Source organism: Amborella trichopoda, chromosome 12, assembly GCF_054954075.1.
Source record: "Amborella trichopoda isolate Santa Cruz 75 chromosome 12, AtrichopodaSantaCruz75HAP2 v2.0, whole genome shotgun sequence".
NCBI classification, from domain to species: domain Eukaryota; kingdom Viridiplantae; phylum Streptophyta; class Magnoliopsida; order Amborellales; family Amborellaceae; genus Amborella; species Amborella trichopoda.
The window spans coordinates 16,459,570-16,477,124 of record NC_142347.1 but is presented as its reverse complement, the minus strand read 5'-3'; the positions used below and the strand labels follow the sequence as shown (position 1 = coordinate 16,477,124).

Here is a 17,555-nt window from a genome sequence, read left to right as displayed (position 1 = left end):
CACGTAGAAAATAGCAAGATAAAGAACTAATGTAATGTTAAAATATTCATAAAAAACTAAAAATATAACGACATATAATTAAAATCATAAAGGATGAAATTGAGATAGAAACAAAAATGATATAATCTAACAAAAAAATCAAGAAAGAAAAAAATCTTATTTTATATTAGCATTTAAGATCCATGGGCTCTACCTTTATGATAAAAATAACTTATAAAACAAAACTTAAAATATTATTTCATAATAGAAGCATAATACAACTGGAAAATACCAAGGATTCCAACCCTCAGATTATCGCTCTAACTTCCTCTCCATACAGTCGAGTTGAGTTGCTAGAGACGTGTACGCTCTCGCCCTTTGTCACTCAGAAGGCGTCTTCTTGATTCAAAAAATCAAGAGGATTCTAATGCTTTGATTACTCTAATCACCCGAACGTACAGCATTCGCACAGAAAAGGGAATCTTCATCACCTCTCTCACTTATCCCCTCCTTTCATTAGCCAGCCCTCGTTTGAGCAAGCCACTATATAGGAGTACAACCAAGTCCATATTGTAGTTTCCATCGAGAGAGAACAAAGCAGCGAGTTGAAAGAGCTCGAGGAGAGTCCATGTCCATACTGCACTGGCAGACTGCCGGAGGGCTTTGTCCCGAACCCCAAAACAATGAGGTAAGCACTGAAATGTCCCTTGTCATAAAATATCTCTCTTTAGTGGTTACTATCTGCACATAGGAGAGCACGCATGCAACCCGCGTGAACCCTCAACGGTTGTTTAAGAGAGGATTTTTCCCGTCGTCCACGCGTAGAAAAATTAGGTTCAACCAATCCCTTCAATTATTTACCCTCTCTCCATTTTGTACCTTCTCTTTGCTTCTCTCCCTCTCTCGTAAAAAATAACATTTATTTCCATCAAATGTTAAGTCTTATTACACTTGTCTTTATACTTCCTTCTCTTTGTACTTTTATCTTTCTTGCTCATTAAAGCTTGTGGTCCCCTTTTCACTTTTTTAAAAGCTCACATTTCTCTTTTTCCTTCTCGTATTCACAAATTCAAGGGCATATTTGTCTTTGTAGTTCCCTTTAGAACCCTCTTTATACCCTCTCTGTTTCACTAAGAGTTCACTCATTAAGACTTCTCTGTCTCTAAGCTAAGCTCACTCTCTGAGCCTCTCACAAAATAGCACAAAATTTCCTCTCTCTACTCTCTTCCCCTCTTCCCCTGCACTGATACCAAAAAAGTAGAGAGAGATGAAGAGAGTAGAGAGGGAATTTTGTGAGAGACTCAAAGAGTGGGCTTAGCCTAGAGAGAGAGAGAGAGAGAAGCATTAGTGAGTGAAGTTTTAGTGAAAGAGAGAGGGTATAAAGAGGGTTTTAAAGAAAACTATAAAGAAAAATATATCTTTGAATTTGTGAATATGAGAAGGAGAAAGAGAAATGTGAGATTTTAAAGAAGTGAAAACGGGGCCACAAGCTTTAATGGAGAAAGGGTAAATAATTGAAGGGATAAGAGTACACAATAATATAAGTAAATTAGAGGAGGAGAAACGGAGTGAACACAATAATTGATGAAAAACATATAAGTATTTATAGAGTCTAGAAACACAAAACTTCCTCTATTTTTTGGAATTTTTTATATTCAAGAAAATAAGAACTCAAAGAGACACTGAGAGAGAAACAAACTATTTTTTTTTTTTATAAATAGTAATTACCTGAAAAACAGACAACAAGGAGGTAAAAAGCAAATGGGTGCTTTGTTTGACGAAAGGGTATGAGTATTGTGCTCAATCGCTAACAGTATGTCAAGATATCATTTTAAGGGCTGCGACTTGCTGGCCCTCTTGATCAAATCAGCTACCGGAATAATTAACAACACTTTACGATGTCACTAATCAATATTACGCTCACAGTAACAGAGAGCTTCGATATCCCGAGTTTCATCCAGGAATGGGGTTAGAGTCCACTAAATGACTATTAGAGCGTAATAACTCTACCAGGCTTAGTTACCCAATTAATTTACAAAATACAAACTCAACTTCACTTTTGATTTATTTCATACAAAGGTGTTACATATTTATAGTGAAGCATAACCGGACTTACCACATAGTGGTTTACAAAACTATGGGCTAAAAGTATAGACGAAAAACAAACCCATACAATACCTTGGTATATTAAATACATCCACATGTCACTTATATAGTACCTTGGTACATGAGGTATATTCACATGTCACTCTTACTTAAAAGTAAAAATAAAAGCAACACATACAAAGCCATAATTACATACACTTACCACTCACTCTTCCACACATTAAAAAAGGTCAATAGTAAAACCACTAATAAAAAGTAAACCCACTTTTAAAAAGTAAATCAGCTTTCAAAAACCATGGGCTCAACCTACAGCTGGACAATTTCTTCTATTATGAAGACGGTTTTTTCATTAAATACTTCTTCCAGTTGTTCAATTATATCTATCAAGAACCAGTTTTCTTGGATCTCAGATTTTGTGATTATTGCTTTGGTTTTCCTTTGAGCCTTTTGTGGACATTGTGCAACCAAATGTCTTTCTTACTGGCAGGTGCGGCATGGTCCTTTAAATCTCAGTTTTATTCCCTTGTTTCTTTTGTATAACTTGTAGGGTTTAAAGTTTCTTCCTTTATGAATTTTTCTAAATTTGGGGATATTGTATTCTTCTAGTCCTTCAATTGTGTTGCATATTTTAGATCCTGCTATTAAGTATGTCCTTGTATCATCTTTATAACACAATTATTTAATTTTTCCGCTGGAAAATCCCACTACATCAGGCATTATCAGATTTTGCTCAGATATGTTTTTCATTGAAATTGTTTCAAGCACAAGTTCAGGGATATTACTTGGCAACGATGCAAGATAATGAGCTTTACAAGTTGCATTATTGTGTAATCCTAACTTGTAGCACTCATTGTTGTAGCGTTTTAGGTATTCTTCAAAATCATTAATGCTTTGGAGCTTTCTCTTTCCTAATAAAACAATATATGTAGCATATTTCATTGTAGATTCATAAACAAATTCTGAAATTAATTTGGACCCTAATCCAAAGAATCCTACCATATAAATGACATTGCCCTTGTAATCAACTCTTCTCAGTAGGAATCTTGTAGCATATATGCTGGAATATATGTTTAACCATCTTCTTATGTTGCTGACATACACATTCTTCTGTATACCCAAGTAATGATCTCTTATTTTGGTTTAGAATGTGAATGAGTTAATTCATCAATATTTAAAATTGGAATATCTTCTCCTATATTTCTGAAATCATCTTGCTCAACAATAGTAATTCTCATCATTTTCACTTAGAACACTAAAAATGATTCTTCCATATATTCAGAATTTTGAAGAAGAAAAGAAGGAAAGCTAGTAAAACTCAGAGGCTTGAATTTAAAAACTTTTGCAGCTCCATCTTCCTTTTTCTTTTTCTAGCTTTTTCTGTTTTCAAATATTTATAGGTGATTCTAATGTTAAGAACCAAAAGATAGGTCGCATCTACCTTGATTTAAGACCTTCAGGATTTTCTAGTTGCTCTACAGTAGCAGTAGGATAAGGCATTTTGGGAGGCCAATCTCCTCCAATGACTAATGACTGGCTAGTGTCTTTTTTCCTATGGTTATTATGCGACTCTGAACAAATTGGAGAGCTTCTCTGTTTGGTGAATCTGTAATTTCTCTCACATGGGGATCGATATTGATAATTGGCAGAATGGGGGGTAAAGTATTTCTTTGATTGGTCTAAAGGGCTTTGTTTATAGGTTTCAGGGTGATGGTGAAGTAATTTACTAGTGTTCTGTAAGGGGTTTTGCATTTTGAAGTTTGGTTTTTTCTTTTAAAATTGATGAGACTCCGATATAGACATATTGATATTTCTTATTTTTCCATCTTTCAATATCTAATTTTTCAAAGAAAGGTAAAAATATATGACAAATTCATTTACATTTGACATGGAAATTGACTTCAGACTAATGAATCGACCTGGAAAATCTAGACTCAAACAGAGAAAGATTATACAAATCTTATTTATTTACTTCAGGGAAACTGACATTCCCTGGACTATCTAAGTCACTTTCCTATTCTATCACAAAAGAATGCAATGGAACATATGAGATTGGACTAATTAAGGATCTTGGATTTTTGGGAGTCATTTTTTGGGTTTTTGATGAAGAGGTTGAGGAAGACCCGGACCATAGCATTTTTATCTAGGAAACTGGATGGTCCGAGTATTTAGAAAACTCATTTTGCTCAATCTATAATACGTCTATGATTTACAAATTTTTAGGTTGAGGAAAACAATATTTTTTCATCTAATGATTTGTGCTTTTAGACACGTTCAAAGGGCGTGCATCATGCTAGTTTGGCTAGAGTGATAAAAAGGGATCACAGAGTGCTACATATAATGCTTGTCACCATCCAATCTATCGATTGGAAGGCTGTGGATGTCGTCAGAATTAGGCTCGAGTGGTTAACAATTGACTATAGCAATAGTGCCTCTTAAGTTTGATTTCTTGTACTGAACTACCCAAAGAAAAATGATGCAGATGTCATCATTGGTTAGGTGTCTCGATCTCGTCTCCCTGGATTTAGGTGATCGTGTAACACGTGTCTCGGGTTCGGAAGACTCGGGACCTGAGGTTGCTCTTTCGGGAACTTTATTCAAGAATAAGGGCAGGTATCCAACTAGTGAGAGAGGAATTTGGGTCGTGAAGCGGGATTTACCTCACATGGGTCCGTAACACACTCGAGCTGGCTCGCGTGGGCGCTCTCTTAGATCACGTTGGAAAGCTCCATGGCCTACGGCCTGTTTGGAATTGTTTCTCTTGACCTGTTTCTCTTTTCCTATAAACACACACATGTAAGACGTCCCAACAAATGGGTTCGGGGACCTGACTTATCGAAGATAAAATAAAATAAAATGGAGTGAAATGGAAAGTAAAACGAAATAAGATGAATTGAAATAAAATAAGATTAGAAGATGGGGTTAAGGTGAAAATGGAATGAAGTGAAGTGAAATAAATAAAATAAAATGGGGTAAAATAAAAGAAAGAAAATAAAAACAAATAAAAATAAGACGAGGGAACATAAAATAAAATAAATAAAATAAAGGAAAATATATTAAACTAAACTAAGGTGAGGTAAATAGGATGGGTGAGGTTAAATGGAATAAAATAAAGAAAACTGGGTTGGTTAAGAGAATGAGAGAGAATGTCTTAAAAGCTAAACCAAGGGGTTAGCTAAGAGAGTGAGGGAGAGAATTTTTTAATCAAATAAAACTAGTAAATGTGTTAGTTAAAAGAGAGAGAAAGAATATTTTAATAAAATAACAAATGGGCTAGTTAAAATCGGGAGAGACAAGAGCATTGGGTTTGAGAAGGCGTGAGGTGTTAAAAAGGACGCTGTGTTGGTTAAGAGAGAGGGTTAGGGTTTGACGAAATAGCGCGAAAGGGGGGGGAACGAAACTTTGACGAAAAACAAACGGAACGAAATTGGAAAGAAAGGAGGTAGGTGCCTTGTTTTGTGACGTTCTAGAGAGAGAGAAGAGGCGGAAGGTTGCTCGAATTTGCGAAGAGCTCGGAGGAGATGATCGTGAGGGGTGGCGAAGGTGCCTGGTTGCAAGAGGCGGAGGTGGTTGAGGACAGAGGTGGAGACAGCAGGGAGCAAAGAGGGGGTGAGGTGAGAACTGCTGCTGGTTGCAGCCGGTTGGACGTCAGTTGCAGCAGAGCGGAGATGAAGGTGGACGCAACAGAGTGGAGGAGGTGACGGGGGCAGAGAAGAGAGAGGGGCGGAAATAGTGGCGGAGATGGCGGAGGTCACTTTGAGGTGGCGGAAATGGCTGCCGTGCAGGTGACGAGAGAAGAGAGTGGTGTAGATGGGACTGAGAAAGATGGCGCACAGGGGCTGAGAAAGGTAGGACACAGGGGCTGAAAGGGAGGTCGTTTGTAGCCTGATTGCAGGCGGGTGAAGTGGAGGGAACAGCTGGTTTTAGAGCAGCAACAAGGTAGCGGAATTCGGGAGAGATTAGGTGGCTGAATGGGGCTACAAAGAAGAAGAAGGAGAGGGCAGCAAAGGTGGGAGAGGAGGCGAAGATGGGCTGGCTGGCTGCTGCAACAAGGTGGCTGAGGTTGATTGCAGGTGAGCGGAGATGGAAGCCGAGAAAGAGAGAGGCGATCAACTGCTGGTCAGGGTGGTGAGATGTGGCGAAGAAGATGGGTTATTAGCAGGGCTGCAGAGAGATGGAGATGGGTGAAGAACAGGGAGAGGAGTCGTTAAGTATCTGGTTGCTGCTGCCTGATTTTTGGTGGAGAGGGGGATAATTGAGGAGAGAGCCGTGGCAGCAGTGTGGTGTCGTGGTTGAGGAAGGTCACGGCTGTAGTTTGTTGTGTAGCTGCAGAAAGAGGTGAAGGAAAAAGAATGGGGGTGCTGCGTGAGGTCAAGAGAGAAACACGGCGATGGGTTTAGGAAAGGGGCGCATCGCAATAGGGTTAGGAAAGGCGTGCACCGCGATAAGGTGGAGGGCACCGCAATAGGGTTAGGAAAGGAAAGGGGCGCATCGCAATAGGGTTAGGAAAGGCGTGCACCGCGATAAGGTGGAGGGCACCGCAATAGGGTTAGGAAAGGGGGGACGGCGATAACGTGGAGGGAAAGGGGTGCACGGCGATAGAGTGGAGAGAAAGGGGCGCACGGCGATAGGTTCGAGGTCGCACGAGACGCCATAAGAAGAGAGATTAGGGAGACGGTGGTTGCCCGGGACCATAGATTGTGAGAGGAACAAGGAAATATGAGGGTATACCAAAAAGAGGTGAGGTGAGGTTGCGGAGGAAAAAAAAAAAAAAAAAACTTGCATGATAACAAAAAAACTTGCATGAAAACTTAAAAAATAAAATAAATAAATAAAACGACGTCCAAAAAAAGAAAAGCGCGTGAACCGATGGTGCATAGGGAGAAGGTGTTCAAGAAAAGCGCGTGAACCGATGGTGCATGGGGAGAACGTTTTCATACACGTAGCACAACCAAAAGAATAAAAAGATGGGTGAACGTGAGAGACCACCGGGAGATAGAAGGAAAAAGTGATCATGAGGGCCACAAAGAGGGAAGAAGTGAATAAGAAAAAAAAGATAGGTGAACTTGAGAGACCACCAAGAAATTGAAGAAAAAAGTGATCATGAGGGACCACAAAGAGGGAAGAAGAGAATAAGAAAGGGAAGGAGAGAATAAGAAAGGAAGAAAGAGTAACACTGGAGCCCATCGCCGCTGTGGAAGAGGAGAGAGAAAGAGGATAGAAAAAGAGAAAGAAAGAGAAGAGAGAGAAAGAGAAACAAAGAGGAGATAAACCTGCGGGTACCAACTCCAAAAGTTCCTCTTTCATTTCTCTCTTAAGAGAGACCCAACAATAGGTAAGATAAAAAAATTTATTAAGTAAAAGATCATTGTACAATGAGAGTACGTGATATATATAATGTTTTGTCTAAACATGAGTGGATGATCAAAATTAAACTTAATTGCTATAAATTAAGATTTAATCGAATTAAAAGAAATTTAAAAATATGATGTAAAATGATAGATTTGTCCCTTCCTAATAATTGTTGAATTCCAAAACAGTCTCTGTATTGCCCTCGAACTTGTATGAACTTTCATAAATGATCCGGGGTTGTTCTGATGTCTGATTGATCGAAAGATATTGTTTTTTTGTAGGGCTCGGTATGGCGATCGATTTAATACCAACTTCGAGTTATAGATCGTGTTTTTAGGGCACGATCATGTAACTTAAAATTTGAATGAATCTTGAAACTTTAGATCGATTGTGTGCTCGTTCCTTGATGTTTTTTTGTGATTTCCTTGATGTTTTTTTGTGATTTCTTCGCTGAATCACACTGAGTATGCCGTCACGATTGCATGGCAACAAATGCAGCTTGATTCCGTGCCCGAACGAAGGTTTTGAAACTTTGGGATTTTGGTCGGAATCTGAAATTCCAGTGACGAAATTTGCAGCCACTTCTTTAGTTTTCGTGTGCGGGATATGGCCGTTCATCATGCACAAGGTACAGACCAGTGATGACCATGGACCTTACGCATGCGATGGAACTGGTATTGCATCGATCGGGTTGGTGAGGCCTGTGATTCGGCCACTCGAGTGAGGCACGATGCTGCTTATTTTCCTGCACTTTCTTTACGGATCAACAACTTCTCTCTAGCTTTTCTTCGCGCTCGAACGTAGTCACGGGGCGTGCCATATCAAAACGCTCGCCTCGACGAAACAAACACTCCAACAAGTTTAACCGCGATACAATCTCGGACGAGGGAGATACAAGCATCGTAAGTCATTGGTCGTGACTGTCCCTTTAATGGAGTTGAGTTGCAAGGTGGCCGCTTGAGAATAGTATGCGGCTCCTCCTGTTTTGCTCTTTAACCTATAACGTTTTCCCAAAGTGTCCGTTTAAGCTGAAATTTGACCCCTGGGCTTTTCAATTGTTTCGGATCGAATAGCAGTGGTCCCACAGTAAATTGAAACACTGAAAATGTAGTTGTAGTTATAGAGGTCCGTTTTACTAAAGGGTGATTCTGCCGGAACTATTTTTTAACCTGCACTGCCTTAAACATGTCGGATTGCGACAAAACTTGACAGGAGACTTTTGAAAGTCCTCATGAAGTTCATAGCCAATTCTAGAGAATTCTAAAAATATCGAAATTTCCACTGTATGTTAGGCTTTATTGACCGGGAACCCATGATGATGAAAAATGTCTTCCAATAATCATGCCACAATCCAATCCATTGATGGGATAGTGAAGACCAAATTAACACTCGGCCAACTTTGGGAGCATTACCGTGGTTTTCCAAATAAACTGGGGAGAGCCACGGGCAACACTAACAATTAGGCAGTGTGTGGACCAAATACTTCCTAAACTATGAAAAAATGGACAGACAAGAAAATTACTGTCTCATGATTTCATGGCCCCTCCTACTAAGGAATGTTTGTTGGATAACCAAACTTTCAAATCATGTTTATCACAATGTAGCATCAATTCCATAAATAAATGTCGTGGAAATGAGAAAGGGCTCAAAATCAGATCCCCTGCAAGTTTGAATACAGATATCAGCCATTAGGCATTTGAAATCCAAAGTTTTTTTTTTTTTTCTCAATGAAATTAATTTTAGAGTGGATAAAAAACCGTTTCAAAATGATTTTGGTTCCTCCAAATATCCCTAATTATGAGTCGTAGCTGCAAGTTCCAACTGAACAATCCGAACCAGATATGCGCCCATTGTCAAAATTTTGCACATATGAATGCTACCGACATTCAGGGTGTGGCCTACAGCTCTTTCACTATTCTGTTTCATTTATTCCCAAGCAAACAGAGAGAAAGAGGAGTTTATTCAAACCGATTACGCCACGAGGGCTTACCCTCTTCATATATTAGCAATTATATGATGGAAAAATATAATATGATCCTTCTGATCATTGTGACTATGATGACCTTGAGGTACCGTCCATTCAATGGATCCAATGGTGATAGTGATAGAGAAGGATAAACTCAATTCTATGGTGGGACGCTCACGCACTCAACTCATCACTGCCAAGCCCAATTGATGTGACAGTGAAAGCCTCACAGTCATAGCGCATTTTGATGACTACTTGGACCAATTCTATATTGCCATTATATATTAAGACTTTTCAAGTAAATAAAGCAAACCTCAAAGCCCCCCATCAAGCTTGCAAAATTGATGAATGTAACAAAAAGTATTGCTATCAAATGATGCCAGATAAATTGACAGGGACTACCAGAAAAACAAAAGATGGAGCAAAGATCAAGCATACATCAAAAAGTTTCTATGACAACTGATCGTTGTCATGAACAGTGTCATAACTACTAAAATAGCTGGGTTTCAATTCAAAAACAAGGGGTTTCACACATGTCTAAGACTGCAAATTGAAATGTACTAGGAGAGGTGGACCTCAAAAGGTTCTTACCTCTACCTTGACATCAGCCACTCCAAAGTATTTCTAAGCCGGTAGCAATTCACTTATTTTCCACCAATCGCCATTGCGAAGCTTCTTATCACAGAGCAAGTATCTTCACGCATTTAAGGTCACAGTTGAATGTGTACATGTAGCCTGAGTCCAAGCTCATGGGAACAATTCTTCCGTTGTAATGCAATCTTGTAAGAGCATTTTGTTTACAATCAGATGCCCAAATCCCGGCTTCATGAAGCTCCCCCTCTCTCCAACAGATTCCAACAGTGACACCACCTCGAGCCTTGAGCCCACTAAAGCAACCATGAGGCCATTTGTCTCGAGGAAGAGCGGGCAACAGAATTAGGTCTCCTTTTTCTGTGCTTTGGACTAACATTTCTGCAATTGCAGCACTAAATCTGCCATTTTATAGTTTCATAGAGAAAGTCAGTGACCTGGACTTAGGAATTCACTCATCTAGATTTATTCGATGTACGATCAGTTTGCATATTTCAAACTGATACTTTCGATTCAAAACTAGCATTGCATGAGCTCATTATGTGGAAAGAACAATAGAATTCGGTTTACCCAAAATTAGCATCAATCTGGAAGGGAGGGTGTGCAGTAAACAAGTTACTATAAAGGCCGCCTTCAAAGTCCCCTTCATGGTCAGGGTCAACCAAGTTTATCAAGACCTTTACCAGTCGATATGCATGTTCACTGTCGTGAAGACGTGCTCGCAGAGCCATCTTCCATGTAGTCGACCACCCTGGTCCTTCTTCCCCTGCCAAACAAAGTAGCCCACTAACTCTGCTATTAATTCCTGGCTAATGAAGGTAGAAGAGTGAACAGGAAATCTGAACTAAGAGGTTGTGAAAAAAACATTACATGGAGTTAATCAGTAATCATCCAAGATTAGGAAAGCAAAGTCTACTTAATAGAAAGAAAATGCTAGATTTGGCTTTTTGGGAACTAAGACTGATAAAATAATGTAAAATTATTGATAATACATTAGGAAGCATACATTTGAAATGTTGGGTCATTATCTGTTTCACAAACATATCATTGCATCACGAAAATATGGAAAATGCAATCCACTTATCATATGTAATTCTCTATTTGAATTGCAGCCCTGTTAAGTTAAATGAATTGGATGACCTATCGGCAAATCTTCCCTCAGTGGCTTTGTAGAGAAAAAAGTGACAGAACATCTCGAGATTGTTGATTATTTCTCTCTCAGTTGCACCAAAGATGATATAGCTGCTGTCTTACAAAATGACTGTGTTCTCCAAATACTTCAATCATAGCATTTTTTGGATAAAACACATCCTTGACTAGTATGATTGTTTTCTTTCTAAGAGATTCTTTTTCCCTAAATAAGCATGAATTGCATTTGTTTCAGGGCATTATGCAAGATAAAGAATTTCACATTATCTTTCCACTAATCGATTATGTTTCCCTGATTAAGCATCAGTTTTAGGATTCATGATAAGTTTTGGTAAAATTTTACATTGGCTGCCTACCTAACACAACCCAGCTCTTTTACCCCGGCATGGGATGGGTTAAGGGAAAGTTTAAGTTCATCACCCTTCTTAAACCTAATGAATCCATTTGAAAAAGTTTAGGTGTGTCACCAATAGGCGATAAGATGAGAAAGAGTAGACTTAGGTGGGCTGGCCATGTAAGGCATCGACCCAATACAACACCTGTTAAGACGTGCAAGCTAGTTCAAGTAGATGGATTCAAAAAGGCAAGAGGTAGGTCCAAAAGAATATGGTTGGAAGTAGTCCGAAAAGATACAGGGACTTATGGCCTCACTGAGGATATGGCCTTAAATACAACAAAATGGCGGATTAGGATTAGTGTAGCTGACCCCAATTAATTGAGAAAGGGCTATGATGATGATGATGATTAAGCATCAATTTGAACACGTGAAAGTCTTTTACTTGACAGAATTCTGTTACACTTTTAAACATAACGTAAGCAAAACCTACTGCGTATGGTGATGAATGGAATGTAAAAATAATAACATTGTGAATGTTTTCTACACAGACCTCTTTTATAGAGGCTGTAAGCAGCAGCTTTACACACATCTGGATTTCTCTCCAGGGATATTGTATGGCCTGGAAAAAGACCAAATAAGTGCGACAAGTGCCGATGGTGCACATCTGGATCCTCGAAGTCTTGTGCCTACATATGAAACTAACAAGCACTTGTCAGATAAGTAAAACAGTATCTTCTCAACCTTCTGTAAAGTATCAAGAAAACTTTGTAAGTAATACTAAGTCCTGAACAAAAAGATAAATCCACAGTATACTAACCCATTCCATTACAGAACCATCTCTGGCTATTTTATATGGGGGAAGCTTTGATTCTGTTACCCTAACTTTTTCAATGAGATCATCCTCACCTTTTCCCAAAACCTACAAACATGATTGTCAAAGTCCATTACACCCAAATAACTATGCAAAGTATATGGGTCAAACTCAAATTGATATACATACTCTCCATATTTGAAACAAGGCGAAATACAAAATAAACGGAAGAAGTACCTTAGCTGCAGATATTATTGACTTGAAAACTTCTCTTATAATGGCCATATCCATTGTTGTTGAATAGCTCACACTTGCTGTCCTACCATCAGGAGCAATAAAAGCATGCTCAGGAGATGTTGATGGGTTCGTTTCTAAATATCCGCTAGGAGTATCTAGTAACCAGTCCAACAGAAAAGATGCACATCCCTTCAAAAGTGGATATGCTTTATTCTCTAGAAACTCCTGCCAACAAGAAACATGACACGAGAAGTTTTCACCACCTAGAATAACTTGCCCTTATACCAAGACATAAAAATATACGTTCTTCATCTAAAATTGCAGATATTAAATCACTTGCAAGTCTTGAATAAACTTAATAGCAAGTCTGTCTGAAGATTTTTTATAAAGATATCTGCTAAAAAACTTAATCTACATTTGTCCATTCATTACTTGCCACTCTGACAGACTAACCCTGGATACCTTTGTGCAATAAGAAAATCAAAGATGTTGGTAAATATAGCATTTGACATGCTGCTTCAGAACATGAATATTTCCAGCATTATGTCAGTAGCTGCTTATAGGCAATCGCCGCATTTTTTTGTTGCCTGGGTATAGATACAGGCATCATGCACGAGTACAGCAATTTGGCGACAAATGTATCTATTCATGAGTGCACAAAAAACACCAAGAATGCTCATAAATATTTGCACTTCAAACACCCTAACCTTCAAGTGCATATCACAGTTTAGCCTGAATAACTTTGCGTATGTTCCGAAGGTTAAAACTGCGATTAGAAGGATGAACATGTTTTTGATGGGCTTATCCATATTTATTTCGCCACTAATGAAGTTTTTAAATGTGTGCCACTGTACATTACAAGGACACATGAGAGTGTGTCGTATCAAACATGGAACACCTTGTTAGAGATACCTAAGAACGGACAAGTTAGACATGGATATCTGAATTTATACAAATGTGTCTCTTAATTTTGCAAGGCAGCATGCACATTTACAATGGAAGCAAGTGTTGGTCATTTAGATGTTTGTCATACGTCTTGAATTTACCTAGATGTTAGTCATCTAACATTCATCATTCATGCGTGTGTCATACATCTTGAAAATCATCCCACAAGGCTCTTTTTCATAATGAGTCATTTTACAAATTAATAAAGCATATAAATAAAAAAAATAACCCAACCATTTACTCTTTCAAAGTTTTTATTAACAATGTGAAAAACTAAAATATAATCACATAAAAACTTATTTAATTGGCATAAAATTAATATAAATTGAGATAAAATTTCAACATTACATTAAAAAATACATACAGTAATTATACAATATCTGTTTACAAAATCTAAACAGCTACATCCAACTACATCATTTTAAACCCAACAATATCATCACAGTATATAATACAATGGAAAAACATACAGATATACATATTTTTTGTATGTTTCTATTGATTAAAAATAAAGCCTAAAATGGTAAAAAAAAAGAAGAAACTATGTTAATAATGCATAGAAAAATTGATAAAGAAAGCTTGCTATTTACATTGGAAGGAAGGTAACATGCAGTACCTGTTCACATAATCTGTCTATACATTGAATATTTACAGAACGTACCAAAACTTTATGTAAGAAAAAGCCAATATCACATAAAAATTAAAATAGATATAAACACTCTAAAGGAGGGAGAAAAAATAATTATAAAAAATAAAACAAAAGGTGAGAGATTATACCCTCTCCCAGGGTCTGCAAGGGAGTCCACCCCAAAAACGATCATTTCACAAGATCAGCTATACTCAATTTATATCTTTTCACAAGATCAACTTTTCTCAATTCAGAATTTTTCACAAGATCAACTTTTCTCAATTCAGATCTGTTCACAAGATCAACTTTTCTCACTTCTCATTCTTTGATCATTCTCTGATCCTTTATAATGAAGGGACATCTCTTTTTAAATAGACTTTGAAGAAAATAAATAATTAAATAAATAAAAGAACAACAAAAATTCGCTCTCTCTTCCATGTTTTTCCTCTACCTCCCTATTTTCTCTCTCTTCCTCACGTGTCTCCCTACTCATCACGTAGAGTTCCTTGAATCAAGGAAACTCCCCCATCTACACGTACTTCCCATATCCTTCCCATATCTAAATCACATATCTTCCTCATATTTATATCCCCCTTAAATCTCTCGCTAAATCTAAGATAAGTTTAAAAAAACTAACTCACACCAAGATATACCTTTCCTAAAAACTCACGCTACCCATTCCTAAAATGATAAATTCAAAAAATAATAAAATTACAATTCTGAATTTTTTCTAAGTTTTATCTGCATCACACTCCATGAATTATAAGCCATGAGTAACAAGTGCATGCCAACATACCAGCAGGAAAGTGGCCAGTAAAATCCGGTCCTAAGTTGCAAACAGTTACCTACTTGGACACAAGCTAGATATACAACAGTGATCCATCCTTGGATGCTTCAAACCCAACTGCACAGGTGATGATGAATTCAGTGGCACAACCATTATCAGATCACCCATTGTATCCATGAGTATCTCATAATATAGCCTCAACTTCGAATAAAATCTCTTTCAAACTAAAGTATGCAAGAGTGATGTCCTTTCAGGAAGGCCAAAGATCAAAGGAAGTAGTTTTAGAAACACAAGGAACCATTTTCCTTACAAAAATGACACTTGAAACTTCTTCATATCAACATGTGCTGGATTTGGGTTTATCAAAACAAGTCAAATTTAAAGTATGCATACTTCAAAGGTAGAGTGCCTCTACTAGGAACAACCTCCAACCCAAATGTTGCCTCCAGCTTTAGAATATTAAGAGACATTCACAGTCAAAAATACTGTAGAATTCACACACAAGTATCATGGATTTACATTAATAACAATAAATTTCAAGCATTACTATTAAGCATCTCTAGCATTATATCATTGCCACTTTTAAAATGAACAGCTTTCGAACCAATTCTTTTCTCCATTGAAATGTCCGAGAAAGTCTAGATAATGTGATCCTTTTATCAACATAGATTGACTCTGGAGATTGAAAATATAGAAAAATTGTAGTTACTCTCAATGTATGACATTCATTGAGACCTAGACAAACTTCCTAATTTTTATTAAATAACTTTGTCATGTATATAGTTCGCAAGACTTGAATCTTTGGTCGATCAAGAATTTCACTTTTCACTTGTATTTTAGACCCTGCTCATATATTTATAGACAAGGAAGGATAGAATTCAAAACGAATACATCCGAGGGAACTTAGGTGTAGCTCCAATAGGCGATAAATGAGGGAAAGTACACTTAGGTAGTCAGATCATGTACAGCATTGACGTAGACCAACACCAGTTAGGAAGGGTGACTTAGTTAAAGAGGAAGGTTCTAAAAGAGCAAGGGGAAGGCCCCAAAGGACATAGATAGAAACAGTGAGAAAATATATGGTGACTCATGGTCTGACTGAGGGTATAGCTTTTGATGGAGCAAAATGGCAAAAAACGATTCGTATAATTGTTCCCAAATAATAGTTGGGATAAGGATCAGATGATGATTGAAGACTCCTGAGCATGAAGTCACAATTCAATATATTATAATATCAAGGAAACCCATAAGGACATCCTTTTTTTATTCTATAGCAATACTTTATGCCCTTCTAGATTAATGTAAACCCTAATTTTCCAAATGCCTGATGATATAGAATAGGGACCTTCCTTAGTTGACCAGAGAATTATTACCCTTGGTCTGAAAATTATGCATTCTTAAAAGTTAAAACCATAGAGCATTCCATAGTTGTTGGAGGTGGGAGATGGCTCTGGAGCGAGACCGGTTCGGGGAAAGCAAAACCGCCATATGGTGGAAGCTACCTAGGGTTAGGATCGACATTTGTACATACAACAAATTAATGAGCTATATCTGAGGATACCTTGAAGCAAGATCCCAAGTCTCTAGGATCGAGGTCTTGACTTGGAAGGATCTACGCTTCACTATACATAAAATGAGATCAATTAATCGTACATGATAAAATTAAGATCAAGCCAATGCCCCCTCGATCCATTGTCCTACACCTTAGCTTATTATCTAGTGTGAGGTCGCTCAGGCAAGGTCAAGTACGGCCGATTTACTTGGCCTTGCCCTATGGGCGAGGCGAGTTTTTCCTGAATCTGTTGTACATCATGTATGTATCGGTACTATATACAATTTGTGAATTTTGATGTTGAATACGTTCAAATCGCTTGTTGGGTAGAATGTGTGGCTCCTGCTTGCCATGTTGTGGGCTCCAATCTCCTTATGAACACTATCATTTTTTTTTGTACTTAGCCCTTTTGTTTTTTACAAGCTAAAAAAACAGTTCAAAAAACTCAAGTGTGGGGATCGAGCTCAGAACCTCTCGAACTAAGAGGCATGCAAGGGCGGTAAAGATAACAAGTACACCATTTTGGGTTTTATGTAAATATGTTGGTAATCATAGATATATATTGGATTGTTTGCCTTTATTTTTATTTTTTTTTACTTGGTTTGGACTAGCCCGAGTAACTCGCCTTGGCCTAAGGCCGAGTACCTTGGCCGATCCAAGTCCCAGAACACTGTTATTACCAACGTCATAGTTATAATACTCCAATTTACTACAATAATACAATCTACAATATGGTAAATTGGCCTACTATTTTTATTTTTTGAATATCATAATTCTAGCATACCATGATGTGATATGCATAACAGTTTAACATACTCCAAAGAAATAAATTTATAAATCCGAGGAGCAATAGTTCAGTTAATAGTATAGCTCCTCTCCTTGGAGAGCTACAAGCATGTAGACCGAAATCCCATTTTATAGGGAGCGAGACCACTACTTCTCTAAACCTAATTTTATGTGTATGATGATATGAGCTCAATGATTAGCCCTGTGTGGGAAGGTTAGCGCCAACAAAGGGTATTGGCCTAAATCCCTAACTCTTAGAACCTTCTCATAGCATGTGCATAAACAGTCGCAGAGCATGGAAAACCAACTCTTCCAAGGATCCACTGAGAAGA

General features: G+C 37.9%; 1 protein-coding gene and 2 long non-coding RNA genes across 8 annotated transcripts in view; 1 reads left to right on the top strand and 2 right to left on the bottom strand.

Annotated features, from left to right (window-relative positions):
- Nucleotides 1–216: 216 nt before the first annotated feature.
- Nucleotides 217–6,399, bottom strand: LOC148779471 (uncharacterized). The gene is made up of 2 exons (XR_016045746.1): nucleotides 4,743–6,399; nucleotides 217–720 (listed from the first exon to the last, which is right to left on the bottom strand). It is a non-coding gene; the product is annotated as an uncharacterized LOC148779471 (long non-coding RNA).
- On the top strand, nucleotides 2,448–8,591 carry LOC148779470 (uncharacterized). The gene is made up of 2 exons (XR_016045745.1): nucleotides 2,448–2,572; nucleotides 7,933–8,591. It is a non-coding gene; the product is annotated as an uncharacterized LOC148779470 (long non-coding RNA).
- A 1,112-nt stretch (nucleotides 8,592–9,703) lies between these two features.
- Nucleotides 9,704–17,555, bottom strand: part of LOC18439057 (alpha-L-fucosidase 2) — a 55,397-nt gene continuing 47,545 nt past the window's right edge. For 5 of the 6 annotated variants that reach the window (XR_016045742.1, XR_016045744.1, XM_006849236.4 and 2 more), the window contains 5 exons: nucleotides 12,526–12,750; nucleotides 12,295–12,396; nucleotides 12,028–12,163; nucleotides 10,562–10,757; nucleotides 9,704–10,392 (listed from right to left, as the gene is read on the bottom strand). Coding sequence is in view for 3 of the 6 variants with exons in the window: in XM_006849236.4 (XP_006849299.1) it covers nucleotides 10,080–10,392; nucleotides 10,562–10,757; nucleotides 12,028–12,163; nucleotides 12,295–12,396; nucleotides 12,526–12,750 (972 nt within the window). In the remaining 3 variants the exon portion in view is untranslated. The remainder of the gene's footprint in view (nucleotides 10,393–10,561; nucleotides 10,758–12,027; nucleotides 12,164–12,294; nucleotides 12,397–12,525; nucleotides 12,751–17,555) is intronic. The other variant, XR_016045743.1, reaches the window with a different exon arrangement.